The 26,682-nt window shown below is 36.0% G+C and overlaps 4 protein-coding genes and 1 pseudogene across 11 annotated transcripts; 2 read left to right on the top strand and 3 right to left on the bottom strand.

The window, feature by feature from the left end:
• Positions 1 to 566: 566 nt before the first annotated feature.
• Positions 567 to 3,599, bottom strand: LOC18591757 (purine permease 1 pseudogene; annotated as a pseudogene).
• Positions 3,600 to 5,574: 1,975 nt separating this feature from the next.
• LOC108660443 (purine permease 1-like) lies at positions 5,575 to 6,973 on the bottom strand. The gene is made up of 2 exons (XM_018125636.2): positions 6,287 to 6,973; positions 5,575 to 5,982 (listed from the first exon to the last, which is right to left on the bottom strand). Exons 1-2 carry the CDS (start codon positions 6,971 to 6,973, stop codon positions 5,632 to 5,634), a joined length of 1,038 nt encoding a protein of 345 aa, XP_017981125.2. The 3' UTR covers positions 5,575 to 5,631.
• Positions 6,974 to 11,694: 4,721 nt separating this feature from the next.
• On the top strand, positions 11,695 to 12,734 carry LOC18591756 (uncharacterized). The gene is made up of 2 exons (XM_018125472.2): positions 11,695 to 12,376; positions 12,530 to 12,734. The coding sequence occupies exon 1, from the start codon at positions 11,724 to 11,726 to the stop codon at positions 12,348 to 12,350; it is 627 nt and encodes a 208-aa protein (XP_017980961.2). The 5' UTR covers positions 11,695 to 11,723; the 3' UTR covers positions 12,351 to 12,376; positions 12,530 to 12,734.
• A 5,440-nt stretch (positions 12,735 to 18,174) lies between these two features.
• On the bottom strand, positions 18,175 to 19,574 carry LOC18591754 (uncharacterized). The gene has a single exon (XM_007018068.3). The coding sequence runs from the start codon at positions 19,376 to 19,378 to the stop codon at positions 18,326 to 18,328; it is 1,053 nt and encodes a 350-aa protein (XP_007018130.3). The 5' UTR covers positions 19,379 to 19,574; the 3' UTR covers positions 18,175 to 18,325.
• A 2,798-nt stretch (positions 19,575 to 22,372) lies between these two features.
• On the top strand, positions 22,373 to 25,848 carry LOC18591753 (protein DETOXIFICATION 27-like). Of its 8 annotated transcripts, none has more exons than XM_088808759.1 (9): positions 22,559 to 22,699; positions 22,818 to 22,887; positions 23,076 to 23,359; positions 23,454 to 23,540; positions 23,659 to 23,715; positions 24,459 to 24,697; positions 24,783 to 24,898; positions 25,075 to 25,161; positions 25,250 to 25,848. In XM_088808759.1, the coding sequence occupies exons 2-9, from the start codon at positions 22,861 to 22,863 to the stop codon at positions 25,298 to 25,300; spliced, it is 948 nt and encodes a 315-aa protein (XP_088664885.1). In that variant the 5' UTR covers positions 22,559 to 22,699; positions 22,818 to 22,860; the 3' UTR covers positions 25,301 to 25,848. The 8 variants fall into 8 exon arrangements, with proteins under 8 accessions (XP_017980772.2, XP_017980771.2, XP_007018129.3 ...); XM_088808758.1 differs by having other exon boundaries at positions 23,064 to 23,359; XM_018125283.2 differs by lacking the exon at positions 22,818 to 22,887 and having other exon boundaries at positions 22,373 to 22,699.
• The last annotated feature ends 834 nt before the right edge of the window (positions 25,849 to 26,682 follow it).

Genomic DNA, 26,682 nt, shown 5'->3' with positions numbered 1-26,682 from the left:
TTGTGACTGAAATTGTTGTTTTACTTTCTAAGAGGCATATCAAAGAGGTTTTTGATTGATATTATACAGGGACATTGATGCTATGGGGACATAAATGAAGAAATAGCCCCGCATTTCAATCAATTATCTAACAAATTAACATAGTAATAGTTTCTTAATAACTGTTTTCATTTCTATTTGAATGTTAATCTAAGCATAAGCAAAAAAACGTTAAAAGAATAACAGTACACACATACATGCATACGAAAATATAAGACATTCATGATTTATATATAGAACACCCTTACAAGAACATACGTACAAAGGATATTTCTTATTATCTAACTAGTAATCATACGAAGGACATTCGGGCCTGGGTGATTGTTCTTCTTTGTTTATATGTACTTGGGACATGTGTTGGATTCATTGGTTTTGGTTAAACAGAAGACAGTAGTTGAGCTGCTGGTTCTTTTTCTTTAAAAAATCTAACCAGTAAATATTTCTTGCTTCTTTCGCACAAATTTGCAGGAGCAATATTCCGAGCATTAGCCAAGCGAGCTTGGAATTGCTCGGATCGTCAATATTTTTTAAGCACTTTCCATACGATTGGGATCTGGTGGCATTTCTGTTTCAGGAGTTGATATCTTTTTCTTGCTTTGCTTCATCTCACCATAAAAGTATGAAACAAAGCCCCAGACTGAGAGTGCAAGAGCTACACCCTTCTCTGCTTGAAAATTTTCTTTGTAGAAAATTACTGCCAGAATCTCTATTACAGGTAATAGAACTGCAATTTAATACCTGATAGCAAAGATGAAGCACAAAAGATTACTCCTATTGCTCCCAAGAAGAAAAATGCCATATTATTGCACTCCAAATCGCAACAACATAATACATTGTTTCCCCAAGCTCGAATTCCCTTGCTTCCCTTGGAATTACCTACAAAGTATAACATTCCAACGTTGATCATAGCTTAGAATAACAGAAAATACTTTTCATTTCAGAATATGACTCTTCAGAATCAGTATCATGTCTTTAAAAACCCTTACTATCGTGATCAAGATTGATAAAGTTGGCTTTCAGTTTACAGTCCAAAAAGGGACTTCTTGAAAACCTAGAAAAGATCATTAGCTAGTCTGTAAAATTAAGTGGCTTTGAGAGAGAGAAGATTAATTAAGCAAAACTTGTATCTTTGTCATCATTAGATGGAATATTACACTTATTTTGGCAAATAATTAAGAGCAGGAAAAAGACAGACCTTGAAATCGTTGATAACCAGCATCCCAACAGTGCAAAAAACAGTAGCAAACAAACAATTCACCATCTCAATCTCCATGACAAGGGCGTAGCTCATTTCTTGCTTTGTCTTCTTGTACATTAACTCCACCAGGGGCAAAACAAATCCATACAAGGCCGCTGCAGCCAGAGTCATTATAAACCCCAAAGCGTATTTCCTGTTTGATTCATTATCAGGCCGGTCACTGCTTGCTCGCAAAGCTAGAACACCTGCTCCTATAGTTAACAAAAACACAGCGTTTACGGAATAAGAAGTGAACGTTACTTCACCAAAATGAAAGCAAACGCTGCTGTGAAAGCCAGCTGCGAGGCAATGATTAGAGAACAAGTTGAAACGGGGAGCAGGGCCACTCCATAGGCGTAGAGGTAGTCGTCAACGCCTGTAAGAATTCCGATGACTGCGGAGGCAATGAACAAGGGAGGTTTCATGAGGAAAAGCTTGTTTTTTGATGTGGGTTCGGTCCTGCAACGGTACATGTAAGCACAGGCGATGGGGAAAAGGATGATGGGCCAACCACCAGTTGTGAGCCAGCTGGAGAACCAGAATCGTTTCCCACCATGGATGAAGTAGGCGCGCATCAGAAATGGACCGCCGCAGTTGCCTATAGTTAGGACGATGCCGTTTATTACTAGGAGAGCTTTCCTCAGTACGGTGCTTGCCTGTAGTCAGGGGCGGAGCCTCCTTATGTGATGGCGCAAAACTTTTAAAATTTTTTTCATAACATATAAAAATTTTTAATTTTTTTTATATATTCTATTGCTAGCTCCCTCAAAATAATGTTTTATTTAATAATTAATATAAATAGAAAATAATAAAATGATTTCACTTATCTCACTCAATTTTAAATTTTTTTAATTTATATTATTATTATTATTTATATTTATTTATTTTTTTCATTTTTAGTTTATTTGTTCATATGTTATAAGTTTTTATAAATATTCTTTCTCAAATTTCTATAGACCATTAACTATATTCTTTTTTTTTTTTTTTGTTATGTAATATGTGGTATCTATCTTCTACTTGTTATGTTCTTCTTTTTTATATTACATAAATTTTATTTTCTAAGATTTTAATTTTTAAAAATTCATAAATTATTATATAGTTCTCAAATAAAAATTGTAATATTACATTGTTACTTAAAATTTCATCAACGTATCATTTTTTTTATTAATCTTAATTATGTAAGAGGAAATTAACTTGAGTATATTTTTTTTATATGCTTTACATTTTATATTTAGTTAAAATGAAATTCTCTTGAACATGTAGTATTTTAATAATTCTGATTATATAAAAAAATTATTAATCTTATATATTGTTTTTAACTATTTATATTTTATAAATTATAGTTTTATATTTCTATTATCAATATTTTTATTATTGATTGAATATAATATATTAGTTTTAAAAATTTTTAAGTCTTATTTAATTGTGTTTGGCCTCCCAATAAAATTTGACTAATTCCGCCCTTGCCTGTAGTTTAGGTTCCTCAAAGACCTCGATGATTAATTAGCAGAGAAAAATGTCTTGAAAATTTAGAGCATGAGAAAATATTTTTCAGTGGTACTCCTCAATGAATCTGTACAGTCCATATATAGACATGAGTCTAAGGTATAAACCCTATAATAAGCTCTACTCATAATGAACTTTCAACACTTAATGTACAGCTACGTTATCTAATAGGAAAGAATCACAAGATACCCAATATTTTATCAAAGTGAGTGCAGAGTGATCTTTCTCTATTGTCTGTACGTATATATGAAAGCAGAGAGCAAACTCGACGAAAAGATATATGAAAGCAGGTTTGTGTCCAAGTGTGTGACAAAAGGACAGATCGATTCTTTTTCTTTTTTTTTTTGAAAAGCATAATGAGAGGATTTCATTAATCAGGGCTGGAAAGATCACCTCCCAATCATCATACAAAAATCATCGAGAGTCAGGAAGAAGGTTTATGAATCAGTAAGTGAAAAGAGCCAAGCGAGGGTGAGACGAAATGGACAAAAAAAGTTTACATAGTTTTGTCTCGGAACAAGACCATCAATGTTTGAATGTTTGTTAAGCACAACATCAAAATGCCCCAGAGGTCGAGGACCAGGAGGATCAATGAACTTTTTCATAAAGATGAAAATAAATTGAACTCATCATAAATTATAAATTGATACAATAATTGTGTAATAGGGGAACTTACAGAATTAATTAACTATGCATGTGGCTTGGTAACCCAGATTCGTAGAGGAAAACAAAAGAGTGGCAAAGCGACCTGCCGTCTTATCACCTCATAAAGCTGAAAAACATAAGGCATTATGCTGATTGCCCAACGCCTATACATACTGGTATATTGAATACTAGATTCCCAATTGTACACGGCAACAGCAGAACAGAGTATTAGATTCTAACCGTTAAGACTAAGGATATCAACTTTAAAAATATTGGTATTTCTGATATTAGCTCTTCTCTTTAAAACCAAAATTTTTGATTAAATTTTTATAGTTTAGCTAGATTCTTCCATTACAAAGCTTATCGAGGAAAAATAATAGGTAAAGTAAGTTGTTTATTTAATGGGAATGAAGTTTGGAAGAGAAATTGATGAAAATTATTAGAAATAAGTGAAAATGAGATAAGAGTGAAAATGTGTATTTATTTATTATGATTTTCTAAAAGTAATTATGGTGATATTAATGATTGCTTGTTAAATTAGGTATTGTTGAATGTTCTAACTTGTCGTGTTAAGCGAGGTTTGATAAGTTGAAAGTGTTCGAAAAGTATTGTAAGTAGATACATGCTTTACAATTATTTTGGATATAATTAAGCATGTCTTAGAAACTTGAAAAAGTATGAGATTATGAATTATTGATTGGATATGTTTAATGCCAAAGGTTTTGAAGGAAAGTGTTTTGAATGCATATGTGTATCTAAATATGAATACTATATATGTATGTAGTTATGAGAAACAAGCATTTCAATGATTATAAAACGTCGTTTCAAAAAAACATAAAAAATGAAATGAAAATAGTTTAACTTGTCACAATAATTGTGAATATTAAGGATTGGAATAATTAGATGCTTTAACACGTTTGGAATTGTTTGATTCCTTGGCACCTTTGGAATTGTCCGATACCCACTCTCTTACATGCTCATGATCTGAAATTCCAACAGGTCCAGTTCATCAACACTCGTAATGTTGATTTAGCCTGCTAGGCTTTTAAGACTTTTAAGGGTCTATCCAATAAAAATGGAAGAGACCTGTTTCTATTGGTCGTAGAATTAAAAGGCATTAATACTTTAATGGAACCCGTATCTTTTCTATCTTTGACCTTTTTATCATAAAAGATTGTTTTGTATGGCACGTGTAGAATTCTCATTTTATTCAAAGCATCTCATTAATAAAAGGTTGTTTTGGACGATATAGGATATGCCCCCGCTGTTCTTGGGGATTGCTCTCTTTCCAGAGGCTTCAACCCTCTTGCTAACCAATTACTTGGGCACCAGAAAAAATGCTTCTTTTTTGTCCCAGTTTTGGTCTTACTATAGCTTCTAGTTTTTTCATCAATACAATAAATGAAAAGGTACATTTTCATTTTACTTCAATTCTCCTGCAGATTTTAGTTTACTGATAAATAAATAAATAAATAAATGGAGCTCTTCCCTTGCAACCGCTCGAGGGCATTTTAATGGCATTATATTATAGTCCACATGATTATAGCACAACGTTTCTCAGAGTATAGGATGATTTGAGAGTGTAGTGGCTGTTAGGAGATGCTACAACTTTTTCCTCGAGCTTGGTCGGCCACTTGAATTTGTGACTGAAATTCTTGTTTTACTTTCTAAGAGGCAAACGTACTAAAGAGGTTTTTGATTGATCTTATACAGGGGCATTGATGCTATGGGGACATAAATGAAGAAATAGCCCGCATATCAATTAATTATCTAACAAATTGACATGGTAATAGTTTCTTAATAACTGTTTTCATTTCGATTTGAATGTTAATCTAAGCATAAGCAAGAAAACGTTAAAAGAATAAGAGCGCACACATACATGCATAAGAAAATATAATACATTCATGATTTATATATAGAACACCCTTACAAAAACATACGTACAAAGGATATTTCTTATTATCTAACTAGTAAAAATACGAAGGACATTCGGGGTGATTGTTCTTCTTTGCTTATATGTAATTGGAACATTTGTTGGATTCATTGGTTTTGGTTAAACAGAAGACAGTAGTTGAGCTGCTGGCGCTTTGTCTTTAAAAAATCTAACTAGTAAATATTTCTTGCTTCTTTCGCACAAATTTGCAGGAGCAATATTCCGAGCATCAGCCAAGCGAGCTTGGAATTGCTCGGATCGTCAATATTTTTTAAGCACTTTCCATATGATTGGGATCTGGTGGCATTTCTGTTTCAGGAGTTGATATCTTTTTCTTGCTTTGCTTCATCTCACCATAAAAGTATGAAATGAAGCCCCAGACTGAGAGTGCAAGAGCTACACCCTTCTCTGCTTGAAAATTTTCTTTGTAGAAAATTACTGCCAGAATCTCTATTACAGGTAATACAACCGCAATTATAATACCCGATACCAAGGATGAAGCACAAAAGATTACTCCTGTTGCTCCCAAGAAGAAAAACTGCCACATTATTGCACTCCAAATCGCAACAACATAATACTTTGTTTCCCCAAGGTCGAATTCCCTTGCTTCCCTTGGAATTACCTACAAGGTATAACATTCCAATGTTGGTCATAGCTTAGAATAACAGAAAATACTTTTCATTTCAGCGTATGACTCTTCAGAATCAGTATCATGTCTTTCATGATCAAGTTTGATAAAGTTGGCTTTTAGTTTACAGTCCAAAAAGGGTCTTTTTGAAAACCTAGAAAAGATCATTAGCTAGTTTGTAAAATTAAGTGGCTTTGAGAGAGAGAAGAGTAATTAAGCAAAACTTGTATCTTTGTCATCATTAGATGGAATATTACACTTATTTTGGCAAATAATTAGGAGCAAGAAAAAGACAGACCTTGAAATCGTTGTTAACCAGCATCCCAACAGTGCAAAAACCAGTAGCAAACAAACAATTCACCATCTCAATCTCCATGACAAGGGCGTAGCTCATTTCTTGCTTTGTCTTCTTGTACATTAACTCCACCAGGGGCAAAACAAATCCATACAAGGCCGCTGCAGCCAGAGTCATTATAAACCCTAAAGCGTATTTCCTGTTTGATTCAGTATCAGGCCGGTCACTGCTCGCTCGTAAAGCTAGAACACCTGCTCCTACAGTTAACAAAAACACAGCGTTTACGGAATAAGAAGTGAACTTTTGCTTCACCAAAATGAAAGCAAACGCTGCTGTGAAAGCCAGCTGCGAGGCAATCACTATAGAACAAGTTGAAACGGGGAGCAGGGCCACGCCATAGGAGTAGAGGTAGTCGTCAACGCCTGTAAGAATTCCGATGACTGCGGAGGCAACGAACAAGGGAGGTCTCATGAGGAAAAGCTTGTTTTTTGATGTGGGTTCGGTCCTGCGACGGTACATGTAAGCACAGGCGATGGGGAAAAGGATGATGGGCCAACCACCAGTTGTGAGCCAGCTCGAGAACCAGAATCGTTTCCCACCATGGATGAAGTAGGCGCGCATCAGAAGTGGACCGCCGCATTTCCCTATAGCTAGGACGATACCGTTTATTACTAGGAGAGCTTTCCTCATTACGGTGCTTGCCTGTAGTTTAGGTTCCTCAAGGACCTCCGCGATAAATTAGCAGAGAAAAATGAGTGCAGATTGATCTTTCTGTATTGTCTGCACGAATATATAAAAGCAGAGGGTAAACTCGACAAAAAGATTTATGAAAGCAGGTTTGTGTTCAAGTGTGTGACAAAAGGACAGGTCAATTTTATGTATCAATGAGTGAAAAGAGCCAGGTGCAAATCGACAAATAGATTTGTCTCGGAACAAGACCATCGACATTTGAATGTTTGTAAGCCACAACATCAAAATGCCCCAGAAGTCGAGGACGAGGAGGATCAATGAACTTTTTCATAAAGATGAAAATAAATTGAACTCATCATAAATTATAAATTGATACAATAATTGTGTAATAGGGGAACTTACAGAATTGATTAACCATGCATGTGGCTTGGTAACCCAGATTCCATAGAGGAAAATAAAAGAGTGGCAAGGCAACCTGCTGTCTTATCACCTCATAAAGCTGAACAAAATAAAGCAATATGCTGATTGCCCAACGCCTACGCATACTGCTATATTGAATACTAGATTCCCACTTGTACACAGCAAGAGCAGAACAGAATATATCCTGAAACTGATATGATGATCAATACACTGATCTTGCAACTCAGAGATACCATAATTTCCACTTGTGCACAGCAGCCACAGGAAATATATATCATCAATCCACACCTTAACACTATATCACTAACACATCAACACCATAGCATTGACAGCGGATTCATAAGAAAAGCATCAGCTACAGCATGAAACAGGCTAATAGAAGAAGATTTTGATCTCAATTATTGAATTTTAGATTGTGTTAAATGGCTCAAAATCCAAAAAGAGGTTTTACAAATTTTGTTTGAATTTATTTTATAGGAAACTTTTTTCATACTCAAAGTTAATTAACTTTGACTAAGATGATACGCTTATTTCTATGGAAAGCTGATGGATTTGATGAGAGGTTAATGGTAGTAAAGCTTAAGAAACGTGTTTTCTTGGCCTTCATCAGGATAAGATTCATCATGGTTCATGTACGAATAGATTTGGACTGATTCATGCCCAAAGGGTGCTCGTCAACTCTTTTTCCTGACTGTAGTTTGCACCAATATGTACTTTGCTCTGCAAACCCATTATTTTCTCATCGTTCAAAATCTGACTAGCTACATTCAATAAAGACAAATTTCTTCACAATCTTATACCCACTAGAGAGTAGCAAGTCACTCAACATACTAATATCATTTCCCTTTTCCCCTTCAAATCAGATTCCAGGTACCATGAGACCAGTAAAGTTTAAAAAGAGTAGTGTGTTGAAGTCCACCACCCACTTCCCACTTCTCACTTCCCACATGCTCAAAATCTGAAAATATGAACAGGTTCCAGTTCATCAACACTCGTCATGTCGATGTTTCCCCGCTTTAAGCCTGCTAGGCTTGTACCTTCTCCTTTCGGTCGTAAAGTTATAGAGATTAATACCTTAATGAAACCAGTATCCTTTCACCTTCTCTATCGTAAAACGTTGTTTTGATGATGCATGGAAATGGCAATGTGTATAAAATAAATGCAAGTGCTTAGTTAATCATTATAAGAGGTTATGAAAATTAGAATGTAGAGAAAATTAATATTCTTTGAAATTTTAATTTTTAATTTTGACAAAAGTTACATGTATAATTATAAAAATTTGATACAGAGTTAGACCAAGCCCGCACTTGTTGGATTTGAACTAAAAATCTCAATATTTCAAACTCTCTTATTTATCATTGAGATAAGATCTGTTAGTTTCCAAATCTTAAATTAATTATGAATTTATATTTAATGCTTTTTATATATTATCAATTACCACAAAATGCCATTATATACTGTTATTATTCAACGTACATTTATTGATCCAAGCCCATTCCTCTATTTACATAAACATCAGGACGAGGTTTGTCCATCGTCCATGGGCCTGAAAGTTCATATTGCTGTGGAGTTCCGGACGAGGTCCAAATTTCTGAGATAGTTGACAGATGGTATGCATACTTAGGCCATAAGGAAGTTTGCCATCACCATTGTTCATCCACGGAACCCTCTCCTGATTCTTTTAAATTTTTCTTTATGGTGGAAATTTCGGGCAAATACCTTATTCTGACGATAATGGCAATTGTTTTATGCTAACCAAGTTGCATAAGCAAATGCAATCTGATCAAGGGACAGATATATTTCCCTAGTTATGCAAGTAATGAAATATCTACTTTGTTAGACTTATGTAAGGTAATAAAAAATTCAGATGGGTTAACTTGTGAAAGCAGATATGGGCATGTTTTAATGATAACTAAAATAGACAAAGATTGGGATTCAAGTTACTTTCTTCGACGTTTTCAATTGGTTTCTTATACACGAAACCTTACAAGTCATGCTCTAACTTCATATGAATCATATATATATATATATATATATATATATATACAAAGGCTTGATCACTCTCCCCCAAGTTACCTTTTTTTTTTAATATTTGGTGCGGAATCTAGCTGGTGCTTGGTTTTTTATGCTAGCCAAAGATATCATGAAGCTAGTTGAGAAATTGACAAAAGAAAATGATCCGTTAAATTATCCTGAGGTAACTAAATAGATTCAATACTAATTCTGCCTCCAACTGGCACTGCGGGACTTTGGAATGATACAGCACTTGATTCAGGAAAATGCTTCCTTTGCCTATGTTAGACACCATCTCGGTACTAGGAGGATGACCATCTTCACTTTAGCATTATCGATGCCTCAGTCCTCACAACTTATCAACAAACTTGCCACTGATCTCTCAAACCATTAACTTAATAAGCAACCGAAAAGAATTAATGCTTAATCGCACGCCATACCAATAGGGCTTGGACCATTAGCTAGTTACAATCAGAGCTGGATGAGTTGATTCTTAGTGCTTCTTATTTTGCTCGATATATCCTGAAATACTGAACCGGGTCAAATCACAATGTGAGAATAAGTGAAACATGGTATAATGACAACGTCGTCCCCTGTCAAGGTAAGAAGCACTGGATCGGAGTTTGGGGAAGGTCATATCTAGCTAAAACCTACTTGTCGTGGAAGCAAATATCGATCTTGTCCCTGTTTCAGATTACAGTTAATTAGAGACTATCTTGTTTTTTTTTTTCCCTTATTAGTAAGTACTTGCGATGCAAAAAATTCTGTACTGACAACTGGAGGTGGGGGGGAATTACAGTTGAAACCTATGCTTTTTTATAAGGAGAACTGTGGCCATTGGGTAAACTTACATGTCAGACCTTAGGAGAAACAGTTGCTTTTAACATATAAGAAATGGCCAAATAACCTTAGGAAAAAAGTTAGTATAATGCAAATTGACATAGTTTTTGAGAGGATGAAAAAGATGTTAGATTTATTCAACAAGAAATTTTTCTGATATATATATATATATACATATGCAATTGAGAATTTGCTATAATTTGAATCACGTGTGTTTGTATATTTACAGTTGACTGCCCTTTTGCACCAACCAAAACTATCCATGGATTGCACCACAGGGTAGTACTTAAACACTAGTATTATTAAAAATGTAATTTAATACTTGTCCAGCAATACATTTTGTCCTTAATGACTAATTAACTGTTCTGCCCTAATCAATGGAATTCTAAATATTTATTGAAACAGTCTTTATATATATATATATAAAGAATTTAAGAGCTTGAAACAAGGACAGTTTATCAAATAGATTCATAAAATGGGTTGAGTTTGTTCTGTTGTTCATGAGCATGATGCTTATTGTGTGGTAAATTAGTCTATTTAATGACACTAAAGTTTGTAACTTGTCAGATTAATTAAGCTTTAATTTTAATAAACCCATTTTTCAACATTAAGTTGAAAACCCATGCAAGTTATCTAGATTCCCTTTTTTTCTTATACATTGTGAATATTTCAATACATTCAATTATCACATTTTTCTTGACAAAAAAATCAACTTAACTTTTTTAGTATAAATACATATAACTATTATTGAGTTAAATGTTTAAATTCTATGATTATTGATGATATGATAGTACTTAATTTAATGATGACGGCCAATACATATATATATATATAAGTTATTTTGCTTTTGTTTTTTTATACAAAAGGAATTATTATAACTCAAATCTAAAATATTTATCCAAATTCTACTATATCTTAAACTTAAATTTTGTTGTTTACGAGCTGCTTTCATTAATTTAATTTCCATAATTCCTAAAAAACTAAGGTCTTCCAACAACACAGGCCAAGAAATGTGAAGTGAAGCTCATATAAGATTTTGTCAATGAACACAAATCAATAAGAAAATAGTTGTGCTCATATATATATTACACTATAGATTGTCGGGCAATAGAATGATATATAAATGGAAAGTTGGCATTAATAATGTCATCAAACCGATATAAGCAGCAACAAAGCGTTTCTTCTCATCATTCATAAGTGACAAGACCGTAAATTTGAGATGTGAACACGCGTTTGCTTACTTTCAAAGTGATGTGTAATCTGCGTTGGATTAACTCCTTGTTAATGGATGATGCTTCGAAGGTGGGGAGAGCGAAATATGAATATGTCAGCATAATTAAGAAGTTAAATGTTAATATTAAGACTTTGAATACTCAACTCAATTCCAGACAATCCTACTAGTATAAATACTGCACACCCTTATAGCCATTTTATCCAAGCTTAGTGCATTTAACTCTTCTTTAGTTTTCCTTATACAATGACTGGCTACCTATATTACTCCCCACCACCACCACCGCCGCCTCCTAAATGCAACCATACCATGACGCCACCTCCACCTCCACCACCACCACCGCCTCCACCTCAATGCAACCATACCATGCTGCCGCCGCCACCACCCCCACCCCCACCCCCACCCCCACCCAATTGTAACCATACTATACCACCTCTTCCACCTCCAACACCACCGCCATGTTGCGTAAGCCCCCCAATTGAACCTCCAATGGCACCTCCACCGCATTATGGGCCTCCAACACTAGGACCACAACCACCTCCGGGTCCACCTGACCACACGGTTATTATAGCTGTATTCGTCTCACTAGGCGGCGCCTTCTTCCTCGCATTCCTAGCAGTTGGTCTCTTCTGCTTGGCTAAGAAGAAGAAGAGGCCGATTCCTCCCCCTTGCGTTGAGGAACATCGACATGTCGAAGAGACCATCACCACTGGTCCATGCGGGGATCAGACCGTAACTGTCACCATAGACGACGATATTCGAGTTCACGAAGCTGCTGAGGTTGGAGCTGCTGCTGTTGGTTCGCATGCTGAACCACCCGATTGTGATAGGCCGGCGGGCTCTCATGCTGAAGGCCATTTCAGGACTGGCTAGCAAACAAACATATACCTCCTCAAAAGGTTGAACCTATTTAAAACTTCAAACTCCTTGGTTTTCCATAAAAATATATTTATTGTTGTCTTGATTTGCATAAAAGTTTGATGGGATTGGGCTTTATTTGATTGTTTGTTGTTGTTTTTACTTCATGTAAATTGTTTGGAAAATGGTTCAAGGTCGAAACATGGCGGGGTTAATGAGGTTAAGATTGAGCAAGAGCAAAGCCAGGAAATTTCCATCTCATGCAACGGAGTGACGACCTTTTGCTTAGGCTATTGCAACTTACAGTTGGCTGCAGTGATACAAAATTACAAATTGATGTTTCATTTGTGATGATGAAGAATAAATAAATGTTCCATGCAAGAGTTTTTTTCTGTATAATTTTATGTCTATTTTCCTAAACCTATGCCTTATTATAAATTAAGTTGCAACTACCCATAACTCTGATGACAATTTACACAGTAACAGTGACCCAAAGTAGAAAAATGAATATAAATCCATGTCCCTTGCTAGTAATATATATTTTAATGAGTTCAAGTGATAACTGATAAAGATGAGTGGGGTCTAATTGTGTAGAACAATTAGATTCCATTGATAGTACTTTTTGAGATGGCGGCTTGACTAAAGAGCCATCGGCCAATGCTGCCGCAGCAGTGACCTTTGTACATTACTCCCAGTGGCTAATGATGCAGCCTCCCATGCACAAAAAACTTATTACAGACTCATTTCAACAGACATGAATTTACATCCCGACTCATCCCAAGCATCGCAATTATTACTTCATGTTATTATAAGAGATTCCAGAAAGTAGGGACCTGGAAACAGAGCATTATAGGACAGTGTTTCAAGCTCTTACACAGTCTGTCCTGCAATGACCCGCCCCATTTGCAGCCCAACAACCAACATAGTGATGCATACAGCACCTAGCAAATTCTACGCAGATCCCAGTCCTCCTTTATCCAGCAGCCAGACTTAGCACCCAGAAATTACAACAGCTTGTAAGACCTGGAAAATAAAGCATCGCAAGGCTCTGTTTCCCACTCTTACACAGCCTGTTTCAGCAACAACACAAACCACCCTTACAGCACAAAATTGACTTTGCTTTTTAGCCGGAGCACACCCATGTCCCAAAACCTAACATAGAGCCAGCAATCATCCCAACACAAATGTTCCACAGCGCTAATAAACAAGCTAGCTCACACACAACCAACCTACACAGATAAGTTCTACCCGAGATCAGCCATTACCAGCACCACCTTGACATCTAGAGCTCTTTGATTAGAAACTGCAACAGGAGACTTTGTTGTTAATAGATTATATCCTTAGGGTGGTTGGAAACTAAAAAAAAAATTCAAATTAAGACACAACCCCAACTTATTCAACTTTAAGAATTTAAGATACCGTAACAAAGTATACATATAATTGATCCTATATGTTAAAGTGTTTTTTTTTTTTTTTTGAAGGGCATGAACATTTCATTGAAAGAGCTGGCAAGGGGGTTGCCAGAAAAAAGCTGAGAGGGTAGAGAGAATCCCTTCAGCTGTGAATCCCCTGTTACAAAGAGACCAAATGGGTCACAACATTCAGTCATGAAAAAACAAGTAGTCCCTTGGGTCCTAAATGGCAACACAGTTCAGCCACAAAATACGTGAAAAAGGCAAAGGGACATAAAATAGAGAAAATTACAAAGAATAACCTTTCTTGATAAAGGTATTTCAATAGTAACTATCAAAATAAATTTAACTGTTTTTAATTATATTTAGTCATAATTTGATAAAAACATTCTTGAAATTATTTTAAATAAATTAAACCATTCATCATAATTTCTCTCCATTTATGCTTTTGATTTCTCTCTTTCACCATCTCACTCTCTCTAATTTTATCGATTTATCTTTTCGGCATTCGTCTGCTTCTCGATTTCTCTTTCCCGTACTTTTAGATTTTTTTTCCAAGCTTTTAAGATACCAAGTGATGGTTTTGATGTGCTTAGGTAAGTGGTTATTTGAAAATTTTGATTTTTAGGTATTTTAAATAACATTAAAATGGTAGAATTGGTCACAGATGATTGAAAAAACACTTTTAATTGGATTAATTCGGGACCTAGACACCAATAAATTCAAGAATTTGAAATTTATAAACCTAGATTTTCAAAGAATTTTTTTTTTATTTTTAGTCGAAATAGGTGTTTTAGACAAGAAAATTTATGTTTTGATAGAAAATTTGTGTTTTGATAGAAAATTTGTATTTTGATTTATGAATATATGTTAAAAACACTTTAATCGGTGTCAAATTGTAAAAAAAAAAACCAAAAAGAAATGAAGAGAGTTGAGAGGATTTGAAGTTTTGGTTTGCAAGTAACAATAACATTTTAGACATTAGAGTGTAATAAAAATATTTTTGAATATGGTATGTAACAATAATATTTTTTTAACATGACGTGTAACAATAATATTTTTTTAACATGACATGTAATAATGATATTTTTTTTTTCAACATAGCGTGTAACAACTTTTTTTAATAATGACGTGTAATATGTTTTTGTACATGACGTGTCACAATAGTATTTTTTTTCAACATGGAGTGTAACAACCTAACTATGGCATGCCACATGTTTTTGTACATAGCGCGTAACAACCTAACTATGGTGTGTAACATGTTTTTATACATAGCGTATAATATCATAGCGTGTAATTTCATTAAGGGTAATTTTATCCAATTTGATTAAAAATAATTAAAATTATAAAGAGTGTTATTTTTGAAAACATCTTATCTTTAAGGTTTATTTTTAAAATTACTCCCAAAAAATATGCATGCCCACCTGAACATGCAAAAATACCTCAAAATGAATATCCATCATCCATACTAAAAAAAGGAAAAGGTAGGAATGAACGGGAAACAATCATAGATAATTATCATCAAACTAGTGGCAAACAAAGCATTAAAAAACTGCAGAGAATTTACCCAATCGCATAACAGCTGCTTTGGTTAGACTATTAGCCAAGTTGTTGTCTTCTCTAAAAATGTGCTTGAATAAAATAGCTTTGACATCACATTTGAGAACTTCAATGTTGTCAAATAAACTCTTCATACGCCAAGGAGCTGAACTGTGGTTACTCACCTAATTGATGGCATTTCGAGAATCACTTTCTACAATGAAAGAGTGGCTGCTAGACCATGGAGTGGAAAGAAAGAAGTTGATTCCCCTTTTAATGGCAACCAATTCTGCGTAGTTGGAATCCTCAATCCCAATTGGATGAGAGAAGGTACCTTTAATGAAACCTTAGTGACCTCTTAAGGCGCCTCCTATACCTGCAAGTCCAAGCTTCCCCAATGTTGATCCATCAACATTCAGTTTCATAAATCCTTGGGGTGGTCTTGACCAACCTCTATTGTGCCTTTCTTTTTTGTTAACCTTACCACTGATTACTCAACAAGGGTCCGAAAGCATGAGGTTGATCTGCAAGTGATCCAAGGACCATTTTCCTTTGCACTAGTGAGTAAGTCTAACATGGATGATATCTTGGAGTTGGCAAACATCAAGAATCTTGTCTTGGAAGAGAATTTTATTTCTACACAACCAGAGAAACCAAATCGTAGCATAAAACAACATCTTCCATATGTCACTAGTGAGAGGAGGGGCAACATTAATCCATGCCAAGAAAACGCTAGTAGCATTACCCGGAGGGACCCAGTCAATGCCTCAACAGTTGCAATTGTACATTCACACTCTCCAAGCATAATTGCAATTAAAAAATAAGTGTTGAGGGGTTTCAAAACATTACCACAGAGAGTGCAGTTGGCAGAGTCAATATTGAGAAGTTCTCTTTTGTGTAGTTCAAATTTGGTTGCCACTTTCCATTGAGAATTTGCCAACAAAGAACCTCAACTTTTGGAGGGGCGAGTCCTGACCATAAAAGTTACCAAACATTACTTGAGAGCCAAAGAACAAATTGGTGAGTTTTAATAAAGGAGGAAGGAGAGTAAAGCCCACTCGAGGTTTTTTTCCATATAGCTTTATCCTGATCAGTGGGGTGTGGTTGGCTTTTGTTAATTTTTGTAGGAAGGCTACCACTGGTCTGTTTCCCAATCAAAAGGAGGCCTTCTAAGATTGATATTCCACCTCCATTTGTTGCCTTGCCAATGCCCGAAGTCAGCAACAACCCTTGTTTTGCTGGTAGACAATGCAAAAATTCTCGAAAATTGAAGGAAAAAGGGCTGAGTATCGATCCAAATATCATACCAAAAAAAGATTGAGTTACCTTGGCCAAGAGAAAATATGAGATTAGAGACAATCATGCCATGAAGCGGATCACTAGAATTCATAGGACGACATATATTTCTCCAAATGATAGAGCGCTTGGACATTCGACTGAAAGGAAAGAGAGCTTGCTGGTCAAGCTTATTTTTGGAGGCCACTACTTGTCGCCACATGCAATGTGGCTCATTGGCATAACGCCAAATCCACTTGTTAAGAAGGGTTTGATTTTTTAGACCCAAGTCAATGATGTCGAGCCCTCCGCATTCTTTAGGTCTAGTAACCAAGGGCCAATTAGCATGGTGAAATTTCTTTTTAGCAACACCTCCTGACCATAGGAAGTCTCTTTGAATTTTTTCAAGCTTGTTTTTAACCTCCACAGGAATTTTAAGGATGGAAAGGTAATAAAGTGGAAGGCTTTCAAGAATCGATTTGATAAGAGTTAATCTACCACCAATCGAAAGCTATCTTCCCTTCCAACTAGTCAGCCACGTATGGAATTTTTCAATAATCAGTTGCCAGAGTGCAACAAAATTATTTCTAATGCCAAGAGGAAGTTCGAGGTAATTAATAGGAAGGATGCCTGACTTGCAGCCAATAGTCGAGGCCCATTAAGAGGCTATGTGGTGGTCTAGATTGATACCAATGAGATTGCTTTTGAAGATGTTGATTTTTAGTCCAAAGATGGCTTGAAACCCTTTAAGGATTCTGGTAACATTTTGAAGTTGCTCAAGATAGGGTTGGCAGAAGACAAATGTGTCATCTGCAAATTGAATGTGAGAGATAGAGATATCACTGCCATGTAAACCTAAGGCAAGATATTGCGAACATTTGCATTTTTGCATAGAACACTAAAGGACTCAACAATAATGTTCAAAAGTAGAGGAGAGAGGGGACACCTTTGTCTAAGGCATATCTGCATGTGAAATTGTGTTGTGGGTGACCCATTAATGAACACTGAGATTGAGGTTGTGGAGATACACTGATGGATCCCGCCATCTGCTACTAAAGCCCATCAGTTGCATAATGAGATCAAAATAGTCCCAGTCGACACAATCAAAAGTCTTTTCAAAATCGACTTAAAAAAGGATCCCGCTCTGCTTGTTTTTCGTTTGGAATCAATAACTTCGTTTGTAATAAGAGAGCAGTCAAGGATTTGCCTTCCTTTAACAAAAATAAATTGTTTGTTCTTGTATTATTGTTGTTGATATTAATAAATAAAATATTACGTCCGCACACCTGATTTTAACGTCAACTTATGCTTCAATGAGCTATAGTGTTGTCTTACTCTAGTCGCCTAAGTAACAATAAGAATGTGTTTGGTCTTGTTTGAAATGCAAAACCTGTTACTTTAAAGATCAATGCATGAGTACTTAAACCGAAATCTTGATTGAGACGAAGGAAGAAATCCTTATTTATTTATCACTTTGAATTTACTTAGAACCCAAGTATGAAACGGAAGTCACAGTCTGTAATATACTGTGGAAGTCATATATTTTGGCTCCTGTCAAGGTGCTCCCCAGCTTTACTGCTATGGTTAGCACTAGCAGAAGGTCAACAAACACGTTGTAAACAATTAATCAAATTAATAAATTCATGAAACTTATTATTACAAATGCCAACAAACGACAATGAACTGGCACAAAGACAAATTAAGTAGCTAGGGCTACATGCAAGTAGCAATTCAATTATTACAAACCTTGAATAACTAATTAATTTAATAGTTAGCTCGGTGATGAGAAGAACAGCCATCGAGCCCTGGTTCACAATGAGGGCTACCCGAGGCCCCAACATGTGAACCAACAGCGGCGGTGCCTATAGCTTGGTGAATATGAGCGTCGTCCCCAATTGGTACTGCCACAGATTGTTCTGCATATGGGTTTGTTGGGGTTGTCTCGCAGGCTTGTTGATGTTCTTCGTCAGAGCAAGGTGCTGCTGCAGGAACCATCACCGGCTTCTTTTTCTTTTTCGCTAGACAAATGAGACCAACCAAAAGGAATGCGAGGAAAAAGGCACCACCGAGAGAAGCGCACACGACGATAATAGTTGTGTGGTTGCCTCCTGGTGTTGGTGGTGCTGCTGCGTTTGATGATGGTGGCAAAGAACTGAAAGGTGGGGTTGTCTCATAAAGAGCTGGTGATGGTGCGGGAGATAAGCCTCCCGGTGTTGGTTTTGGTGGTGGCACGTAATGAGTTGGTGGCGAGTATGGAGGTGATGAAGATTTTGGTGGTTTAGCTGGCGGTGCAGAGTGCGGTGGTGTTCCCTTGTGGGGAGTAGGAGGTGTTTTACCAATGTATGGGCCTGGTGCAGCTGCTGGCGGTGGCACTTTACATGGTGGCAATTTTGGTGGTGGGGTTGGACCTTTACCAGGGCTTGGTGGATGTGAGGGTTTAGGAGGTGATCCCTTACTTGGAGGAGTACCTGGGGTTGCAGGAGGCGGCAAGGGCACTGGAGCTGGACTAGAAGGGGTACTTGGAGTTGGTTTTGGCGGTGCACGGTAATGTGATGGTGGCGGTGCATTTGGAGCTGCTTTTCGAGGTGATACTGGGAGGGTTGTCGGGGTTGGTGGAGAAACTGGATAAGGTGGTGGCGGGGGCGGGGGTGGGGGTGGAGTCTTATGGTGGCCATGATGATGATGTGGTGGCGATGGCATGTGGTGATGGTGGTGGTGGTGTTTTGGTGGAGGTGGTGCCGTGATATGGTTGCATGGAAGAGGAGGAGGAGGAGGAGATGGTGACGGTGGTGGTGGAGAACTGTAATAATAGGCCATTTTGGTGGAAACGAGATGCTTCCTATCTCCCTATGCAGTACTTACAATTGCTACAAGGGATGAATACTTCGGCTGCGGAGGGCCTCTATTTGTACCACTTGTGGGCTCGGAAGTGTTCTAAGTTTAACATATCACATGCACATTGTGCATATTTTTTAGCTGTCCCTTGCGTTAACAATTGGATGACCTTCGCTTCCAAGGCCGAATTAAGATTTGAGAATCATAATATTTTGAGTAAGTTCCCATGAGGGTGCGCTCCATACCCATTATTATTGGTTGCTGTATATATCTATAGAATAAACCATGCATGACGATATGAAATTAAATACTAAATACTTTAAAATTGGAACCAAATAATCAACAACTCTGAAATTGTTTTTTATTTTTATTCTGGGTTCTTTCAATCTAATCCCTTTGTATTAAAACGTGCTTGCATATTTCTCTTACTAGTACTTATCAATGCCTGTTATTAATTAACAAAATCCATTGATTTTCAATATATATATATCTTCGACTCTTAGTTAGCCCACGTGGTTCAACGAATTTGTTATATATATATATATAAAAGTTTGCTGTGGCTGCTGGCTAGACACAGTTTTTTCCCCCTCAAGTGTTGTTTTTCTTATTTTTGTGGTTAGGTATAATCTTTCATGATTTCTATCATGAGAGCCAGAGCATGAAGTGCCTATTTCTGCTTGGAGGGAATGCTTTAAATCCTGTACATAGTACCTTTCATTAAAGGCAAACACTAATCCATTGCAAAAAAAACCAGAAGACCACAATATGTAATAAAAATTCAGGGTCATTTGCCATGGATGGGGGCTTTCTCCAATTAATCTGGGTTTCTCAATGGGAGAAACAGCACCCAGTTCATCCGGCGATAAGCAGGGCTTGGCCATTGCTGGCGCCAGACTAGTCAATTAGTTAAAGTAAACCGAATCTAATCATAATCATAATAATCAAATTAAATTAAGTTTGTTTCAGGAATATATTAATTTCCTTAATTGAAAATCAAGCCACCCAAACGTGGTGTTAGTTTGTCCGCATGCGTGGTCCAAAGTGTACAACTCCCATCATTTACTAACACCAAACATACCATAATAAAACACCAACTTGGAGGATTTTTGCACAGTATTAAAGAGAATCATGAGTCCTGTAAAGTGAACTGTTTGAAAAGCCCTAGGCATTTTGCATTTGGATATATATATATATATTCTGCTTGATAATGTTTAAAGGAATCAAACTACTGTCACAAAGAAATATGGGACTTTTTGAAAGCTTGCCTACCTGCACTTCACATGCTTAGCCATCACTTTCTCACGCAAAGAAAGCTAAGCTCTTTGCAAACATTTTTTTTTTTCCACTTGGAATTGTATTTTGACCACGCAATTTTGTTGACACTTAGAAGCTTAGCTGAAGGTTAATTTTAAGGATTTTTATTTGATGCATTGATAGGGTATAATTTCTATACACTATCAGTTCACTAAAATGTATCACCTCATTAATGAGGTAAAATAAAAAAGTTTTAAGGATTTCAAATTAAACATTAAAAAATTATAACGATTAATTAAAAAAATAAAATATTTTCATTTTCAATCTCTCTTAATTGTTCTTTTTCTTGTTCTCCTCTTTTCTATTTCTCTCTAACTGCATCATCTTCTTTTTCTCTTCTTCTTTCATTAAAATTAGGTTTTGCAAAATTTTGTAACTTCAAGAGTAATTTTTAGATTCTTTTTTTATTCTTTAGAGATTGAGTAAACAAGATTCAAATAAATAAATCTTATTAGTATAATTTTATTTAGTCAACAATTTTGCTTATAAATAAGACATTAAGTCCAAAATTGTTCTTTTTCCACAAGCATTAGGTTTTTTTTTTCCTTAGAATGCACTTATAAAACTCCAAATTCTTATCAAAACCAAAATTCTTTTGAGGTGTTATTTTACCATTTTACTAAAACCCAAAATGTTAATAAGTTTAAATATGAGATTTTAAAGAAAATCACATGTTTTTTGGTATTTAAACTAAAATCATTGTTCATATGATATCTTATGTAAATATTTTAATTTTTAACAAAACCACACATTTTCAAGATTTTAAATAAAAATCAGTCATATTTTGATGTGATGTTACAAACCATTTTACAAGGGTTTCAAAATTAACTACCTGAGTGAAAGTGAATTTCCCTTTACAACACCATGAGAAAGGAAGGTGTGATATGGCTTCTATAAAAAAGAACAATTTTTTATTTAATCTTGTTAATTAGAAGCAAAATTGTTAACTTAATAAAATTTTGCTTATAAGATTTGTATATTTAATCTTATTTTCTCATTTTTTTTAATATATGTTTTCACAATCTCTGTAAAAAAAAGAATAAGAAAAGAGTCTAAAAATTGCGTTTTGAAGTTATAGAATTTTGCAAAACTTAATTTTAATGGAAGAAGAGGAGAAGAAGATGATGGAGTTGAAGAGATAATAGAAGAAAAGGAGAAGAAGTTGATGGAGTAGGAGAGAGATAAAGATAGAGAATAGAAAAAGAATATAGGAGAGAGATAGAAAAGTGAAAAAAAAAATTGTTTAATTAATTATTATAAACTTTTTAATATTTAATGTTTAGTCCTTTAAGATTTTTTATCTTACCTCATTAATGAAGTGTCATATTTTAGTGAGTTGATAGTGTATAGAAGCTATACATTGTCAATGCATTAAATATTAACCTAATCTTAATACTATCAAATAGAGGAACTTATATTTAATAACATTTTCGTGATATTAATTTAATATTTAATGGGCTTGTAGATAAAATTCTCTTCAAAAGCCCAACCTAGGAGGTCCAGATTTGGCGTTGCAGTCTTCCCTCTGTGACTTGGTGTTGGAAGCAGACTGGCCCATTTTCCAGGATCAATAATTCCAGGCCCGTTAAGGCCACAAATTGAAAGAGGCCTGTTTGCAAAGTCCCTGAGCTACTTACTCAAAGCCTCTCCTTGTCGCATAGCGGCAGAGGCTGAGGTTCACTGCCAGACGCCCGAGACATGGGCACGACCCAGCAAGAACAAGAAGAACCTTTGATTCTTTCAACCACAGACCAAAGTCGACACTTCCACCGCCAACAGCAGGAACCCGAAGAGACAAATCTTATAAGCAAAATTTGGTTCGAGACAAAGAAGCTATGGCTAGTTGCAGGTCCCTCCATCTTCAGCCGTCTGGCCATGTTTTCCATGACTGTCATAACTCAAGCTTTCGCTGGCCACCTTGGTGACCTCAATCTCGCTGCCATTTCAATTGCTACCACTGTCATCATTGCCATCACTTTTGGCTTCTTGGTAACAACTAACAACCCTATAGGCATTTTCCTTATTTTTCTCGTCTCAAAATATCTCCTTGTATTTTGATTTAAAAAAAAAACCCCCAACTTTATAAGCTTGTAATTTTCTTATATAGTTAGGAATGGCCAGTGCATTAGAGACACTATGTGGACAAGCTTATGGAGCAAAACAACACCAAATGTTGGGTATATACATGCAACGTTCATGGATTGTTCTCTTCATTTGTTCCATTCTTTTACTTCCCTTATTCATTTATGCTGCTCCAATCTTAAAGCTAATTGGACAACCAACCAACGTGGCAGACCAAACAGGTTTAGTTGCAGTTTGGCTAATACCATTTCACTTAAGCTTCCCGTTTCAGTTCACATTGCAGAGATTCTTACAGAGCCAACTGAAGACTGCTGTGATTGCTTGGGTTTCTGCGATTGCTCTTGCAGTTCATGTGTTAGTGAGCTGGGCTTTTGTTTACAAGTTGAGAGTTGGGATTGTTGGGACTGCTATCACTCTTGATATCTCCTGGTGGTTGTCAGTTTTGGGACTATTTCTTTATGCTGTTTGCGGTGGATGTCCACTTTCTTGGAATGGTTTTTCTTCACAGGCTTTCGTTGGGCTTTGGGATTTCTTCAAACTCTCTCTGGCCTCTGGTGTCATGCTTTTGTACGTGATTGGTCTTTTATCTGTCCTGATTTATTGATAATTGAATTGGTTATAATGCGAAATAATCTGGGTTTGTGTTATTTTGATGTTTCAGGTTGGAGAATTTCTATTACAGAATATTAATTATAGTGTCTGGATATTTGCACAATACGGAAATTGCAATTGATGCTCTTTCAATTTGGTCGGTTCCACTTCCTTGGGTTGCCTTTTTTTTTTTTTCCAAAAGATTCTACTGCTTGCTTGTTGTTTTCATCTTTTGCTGCATCTTGTTGATAAATTTTCAATTTCCCATTTGGCAGCATATCAATCTTTGGCTGGGAATCCATGATTCCGCTGGGATTTTTGGCTGCAACTGGGTATGTTTCTGGTTGTAAGTCCCTCTCCCTATCTCACAGTACAAGTGCTAGTCAATTCAAATAGGAGTTTCAAAAAATTGGAAGGAGAAGAGGAAGATTTAAGTTGAATCTCAATCTACAGCTGATTAACTACAAAATCTTTAAGTTGTTCATCGTTAATGTGCAACGCAATGTGCAATAGATTTAGAGCTGAAAAGAGTGCCTATGCAGAAATGGTGGCTCATCATAACAAACAACTCCTATTGACTTTTAACTTAAATTTTAATAGAACATTTATCTCTCCTTTAAAACTGAATTGTTCTTATTGATGAATACTTGTGATTTCCTTTTTTATGGTCTGAAGCATTTTACTCTGTAATTTTGGTTTTGATGATGATCTTATTCATTGTAGCGTCTCCAGCAAAATGATGAATCACAATCGCACATTCATATGTTATAAAATATTGAAGCATCACCTATCCATACATCTGGCATTGGATGTACCAAATGCATCGGATTCCCACAGAATCAGTTTTAAGACTTTTTTCCAATTTTTGGTGTTAGTGTAAAGACTCTTTTGATCAGAAATAGAATGGATTCTAGTCTACATATAAAACAAAGATGTATTTCTGTGGAGCATTTGGATCGTGATACAACTGATTTTGAATTATTTATTGGCTTGATTGTTTTTCATCTCTCACCCCTATTTACTCTTTCATACATCCCTGTTTACTCTTTCTAACATGTAGGTTTTGTTAATATAGTGTGCGTGTAGCAAATGAGCTTGGTGCAGGCAATGCAAAAGGTGTCAAATTTGCGACTATAGTGTCTGTGATTACATCTCTAGCAGTCGGATTTTTTTTTTGGTCAATTATTATGGGCTTTCATGAGAAACTTGCAATGATCTTCACCTCAAGTTCTCCTGTTATTACAATGGTTAATAAGTTCTCAACCTTACTGGCATTCACCGTTCTTCTCAACTGTATTCAGCCAGTTCTTTCAGGTCAAAAGCTCAATAGCAAATTGCTATTTGAAATCACGAACAAAAGTTTGTCGTATTATTTTATCATTGTACTAAGTCTTTTCAGGCGTGGCAGTTGGATCTGGATGGCAAGCTGTAGTGGCATTTGTCAACATAGGTAGCTACTATATAGTTGGAGTGCCTCTTGGTATCTTCTTGGGACTGCTTCAATTTGGTATCACAGTAAGTAATCATAAAATGTGAGAAGTATTTGGTAAAAAAGTTCTCTTATGAAAATTATAAAAAATGGACATTACTGTTGAACTAGAGCATGAAACATGACTATATTTGTCCTATTAATCTACAGGACATTGAATATCTAGTGTTTAGAACTAAAGCATTTCAATTTGTTTAACCAGGGTATCTGGGCTGGTATGATCTGTGGAACTGTGGTCCAGACATTGATACTAACTATCATCACAATGAAATGCAAATGGGAAATAGAGGTATGTTGTGAAATTTTGAATACTCTTGGTTGTTTTTCTTTCCTATATAGAGTTATTAAGTTTCGTGTGTCTAAAATCTCATTTACAGGCACAAAAGGCTCAAATGCATATATCAAATGACACAGCTTCCTACTTATAACATCAGTTTGAGTGTGCTTACGTGTGTTGTATTATGATGCTGATTCTTCAAGCTGTGAGTGAATCAAGGTTCTGTCTGGACCTGTTTTGTGAAAATGAAGGAAAGGCATAGCTACAAGGTAGACATAACATAGCTACAGGGATATGTCTGGACCTGTTTCAATCTGTTTTTTATTGCTCCAAAATTTAGCACCCAGAACGTGAAAGAGGGTACTGTTGACCAATTGAAAATGAGTGAAATGCACCATATGCCCGGCTCATATCTACATCTTCCAAGTTTCCATGGATTGGTTCCATAGTTGAAACTAAAAAGGGATATTCTAGTCGGTGCAAGAGTGTCGTTGGAACTTTGAACTTGAGATATTTATTCGAACTTCCACCTCACTAAACCATTCAAGCTAAGCTCAGGTGCTTAGTTTTCTATTTTCATTAATTCCTTGTTTGCTAATTTCCTGGTTCTACAGTACTTGTAAAGCCTGTAAAAACAGTTACATACAGTTGCTGCAACAGGAAACCCGGAATGATAATAATGGATTATTTTGTGATGCACTGAAAGATTGAATACCAGAAAGAGTTCGTACTTCGGCCAAAATTCTTGGGCTGGATTGGGGACCCAAGGTAGTAACCCTGCCTGAAATTTGGAATAGCCATTTAAGCCCAATGAAAGGATATCAGATTTTGTGTTCGCAGGTCCCAGGAATGAGTTGATGTTTATCTTTTCAATCGTGGTCTTTCTTCTTATGCACTGCCCCATCCCCAGCTAATCGCCAATAAAATTATAGCTTCTATTGTACTTTCCCACCTAGTAGGTATAAACGACATACAACAAACTTCCAAAACCTATGATAAAATCATCTTGTAATTTGCTAGCTAAAGGCCGAAGTCACAAGCATTTCTTACCGAATACAACAATGTCTCTTTCATGAATGGCCGTAAATAATTAAATATGTATAAGCTTTGTTGATTAAAAGAATTTAATTTGTCTACCATCACTTTCCACCTCATTAATCTGCCGCTAGCTTCCAGCAGCAAGGAGTCGGAACCCAATTTGAGTTGTCAAATGTGAATTAGGGAGCCAGAAATGCTAGCTATCGCATCCTTTCATGGTTGGTTTTTCATTTCTTGATCGCGTCTTAAGACTCTTTACGCATTTTATCCAAAAGTAAAAAAGAAGAAAGCCCCATTGATGAGTTTACGACTAAGCCCACAGCTATGGTTGCTTTCTGAAAGCTAGAAAGCAAACAAAAAACAGTTTCGCTTTTAAAGTGCCATAAATTATTTTCTCGTACGTGCTTTTTTGTCCCTTTGTTTAGAGAAGTGAACGTACTAATTATGTCCATGGACGAGAGGGGAAAGGATAGAGCTTTGATCGTCCTTGCTTGT

This window comes from Theobroma cacao, chromosome 8, assembly GCF_053813885.1.
Source record: "Theobroma cacao isolate CCN51 chromosome 8, ASM5381388v1, whole genome shotgun sequence".
Classification (NCBI taxonomy): domain Eukaryota; kingdom Viridiplantae; phylum Streptophyta; class Magnoliopsida; order Malvales; family Malvaceae; genus Theobroma; species Theobroma cacao.
This window is presented reverse-complemented; position numbering and strand designations above follow the sequence as displayed.

Coding starts and splice junctions, on each gene's coding strand:
- LOC18591754 (XM_007018068.3), bottom strand. CDS start 19,378: ATGGCCTATTATTACAGTTCTCCACCACCACCGTCACCATCTCCTCCT.
- LOC108660443 (XM_018125636.2), bottom strand. CDS start 6,973: ATGAGGAAAGCTCTCCTAGTAATAAACGGTATCGTCCTAGCTATAGGG. Junction 5,983..6,286: donor TGGTTAACAACGATTTCAAG/GTCTGTCTTTTT, acceptor TATACCTTGTAG/GTAATTCCAAGGGAAGCAAG.
- LOC18591756 (XM_018125472.2), top strand. CDS start 11,724: ATGACTGGCTACCTATATTACTCCCCACCACCACCACCGCCGCCTCCT.
- LOC18591753 (XM_007018067.3), top strand. CDS start 22,409: ATGGGCACGACCCAGCAAGAACAAGAAGAACCTTTGATTCTTTCAACC. Junction 24,899..25,074: donor TGCTTCAATTTGGTATCACA/GTAAGTAATCAT, acceptor TTGTTTAACCAG/GGTATCTGGGCTGGTATGAT. Junction 25,162..25,249: donor AATGCAAATGGGAAATAGAG/GTATGTTGTGAA, acceptor TCTCATTTACAG/GCACAAAAGGCTCAAATGCA.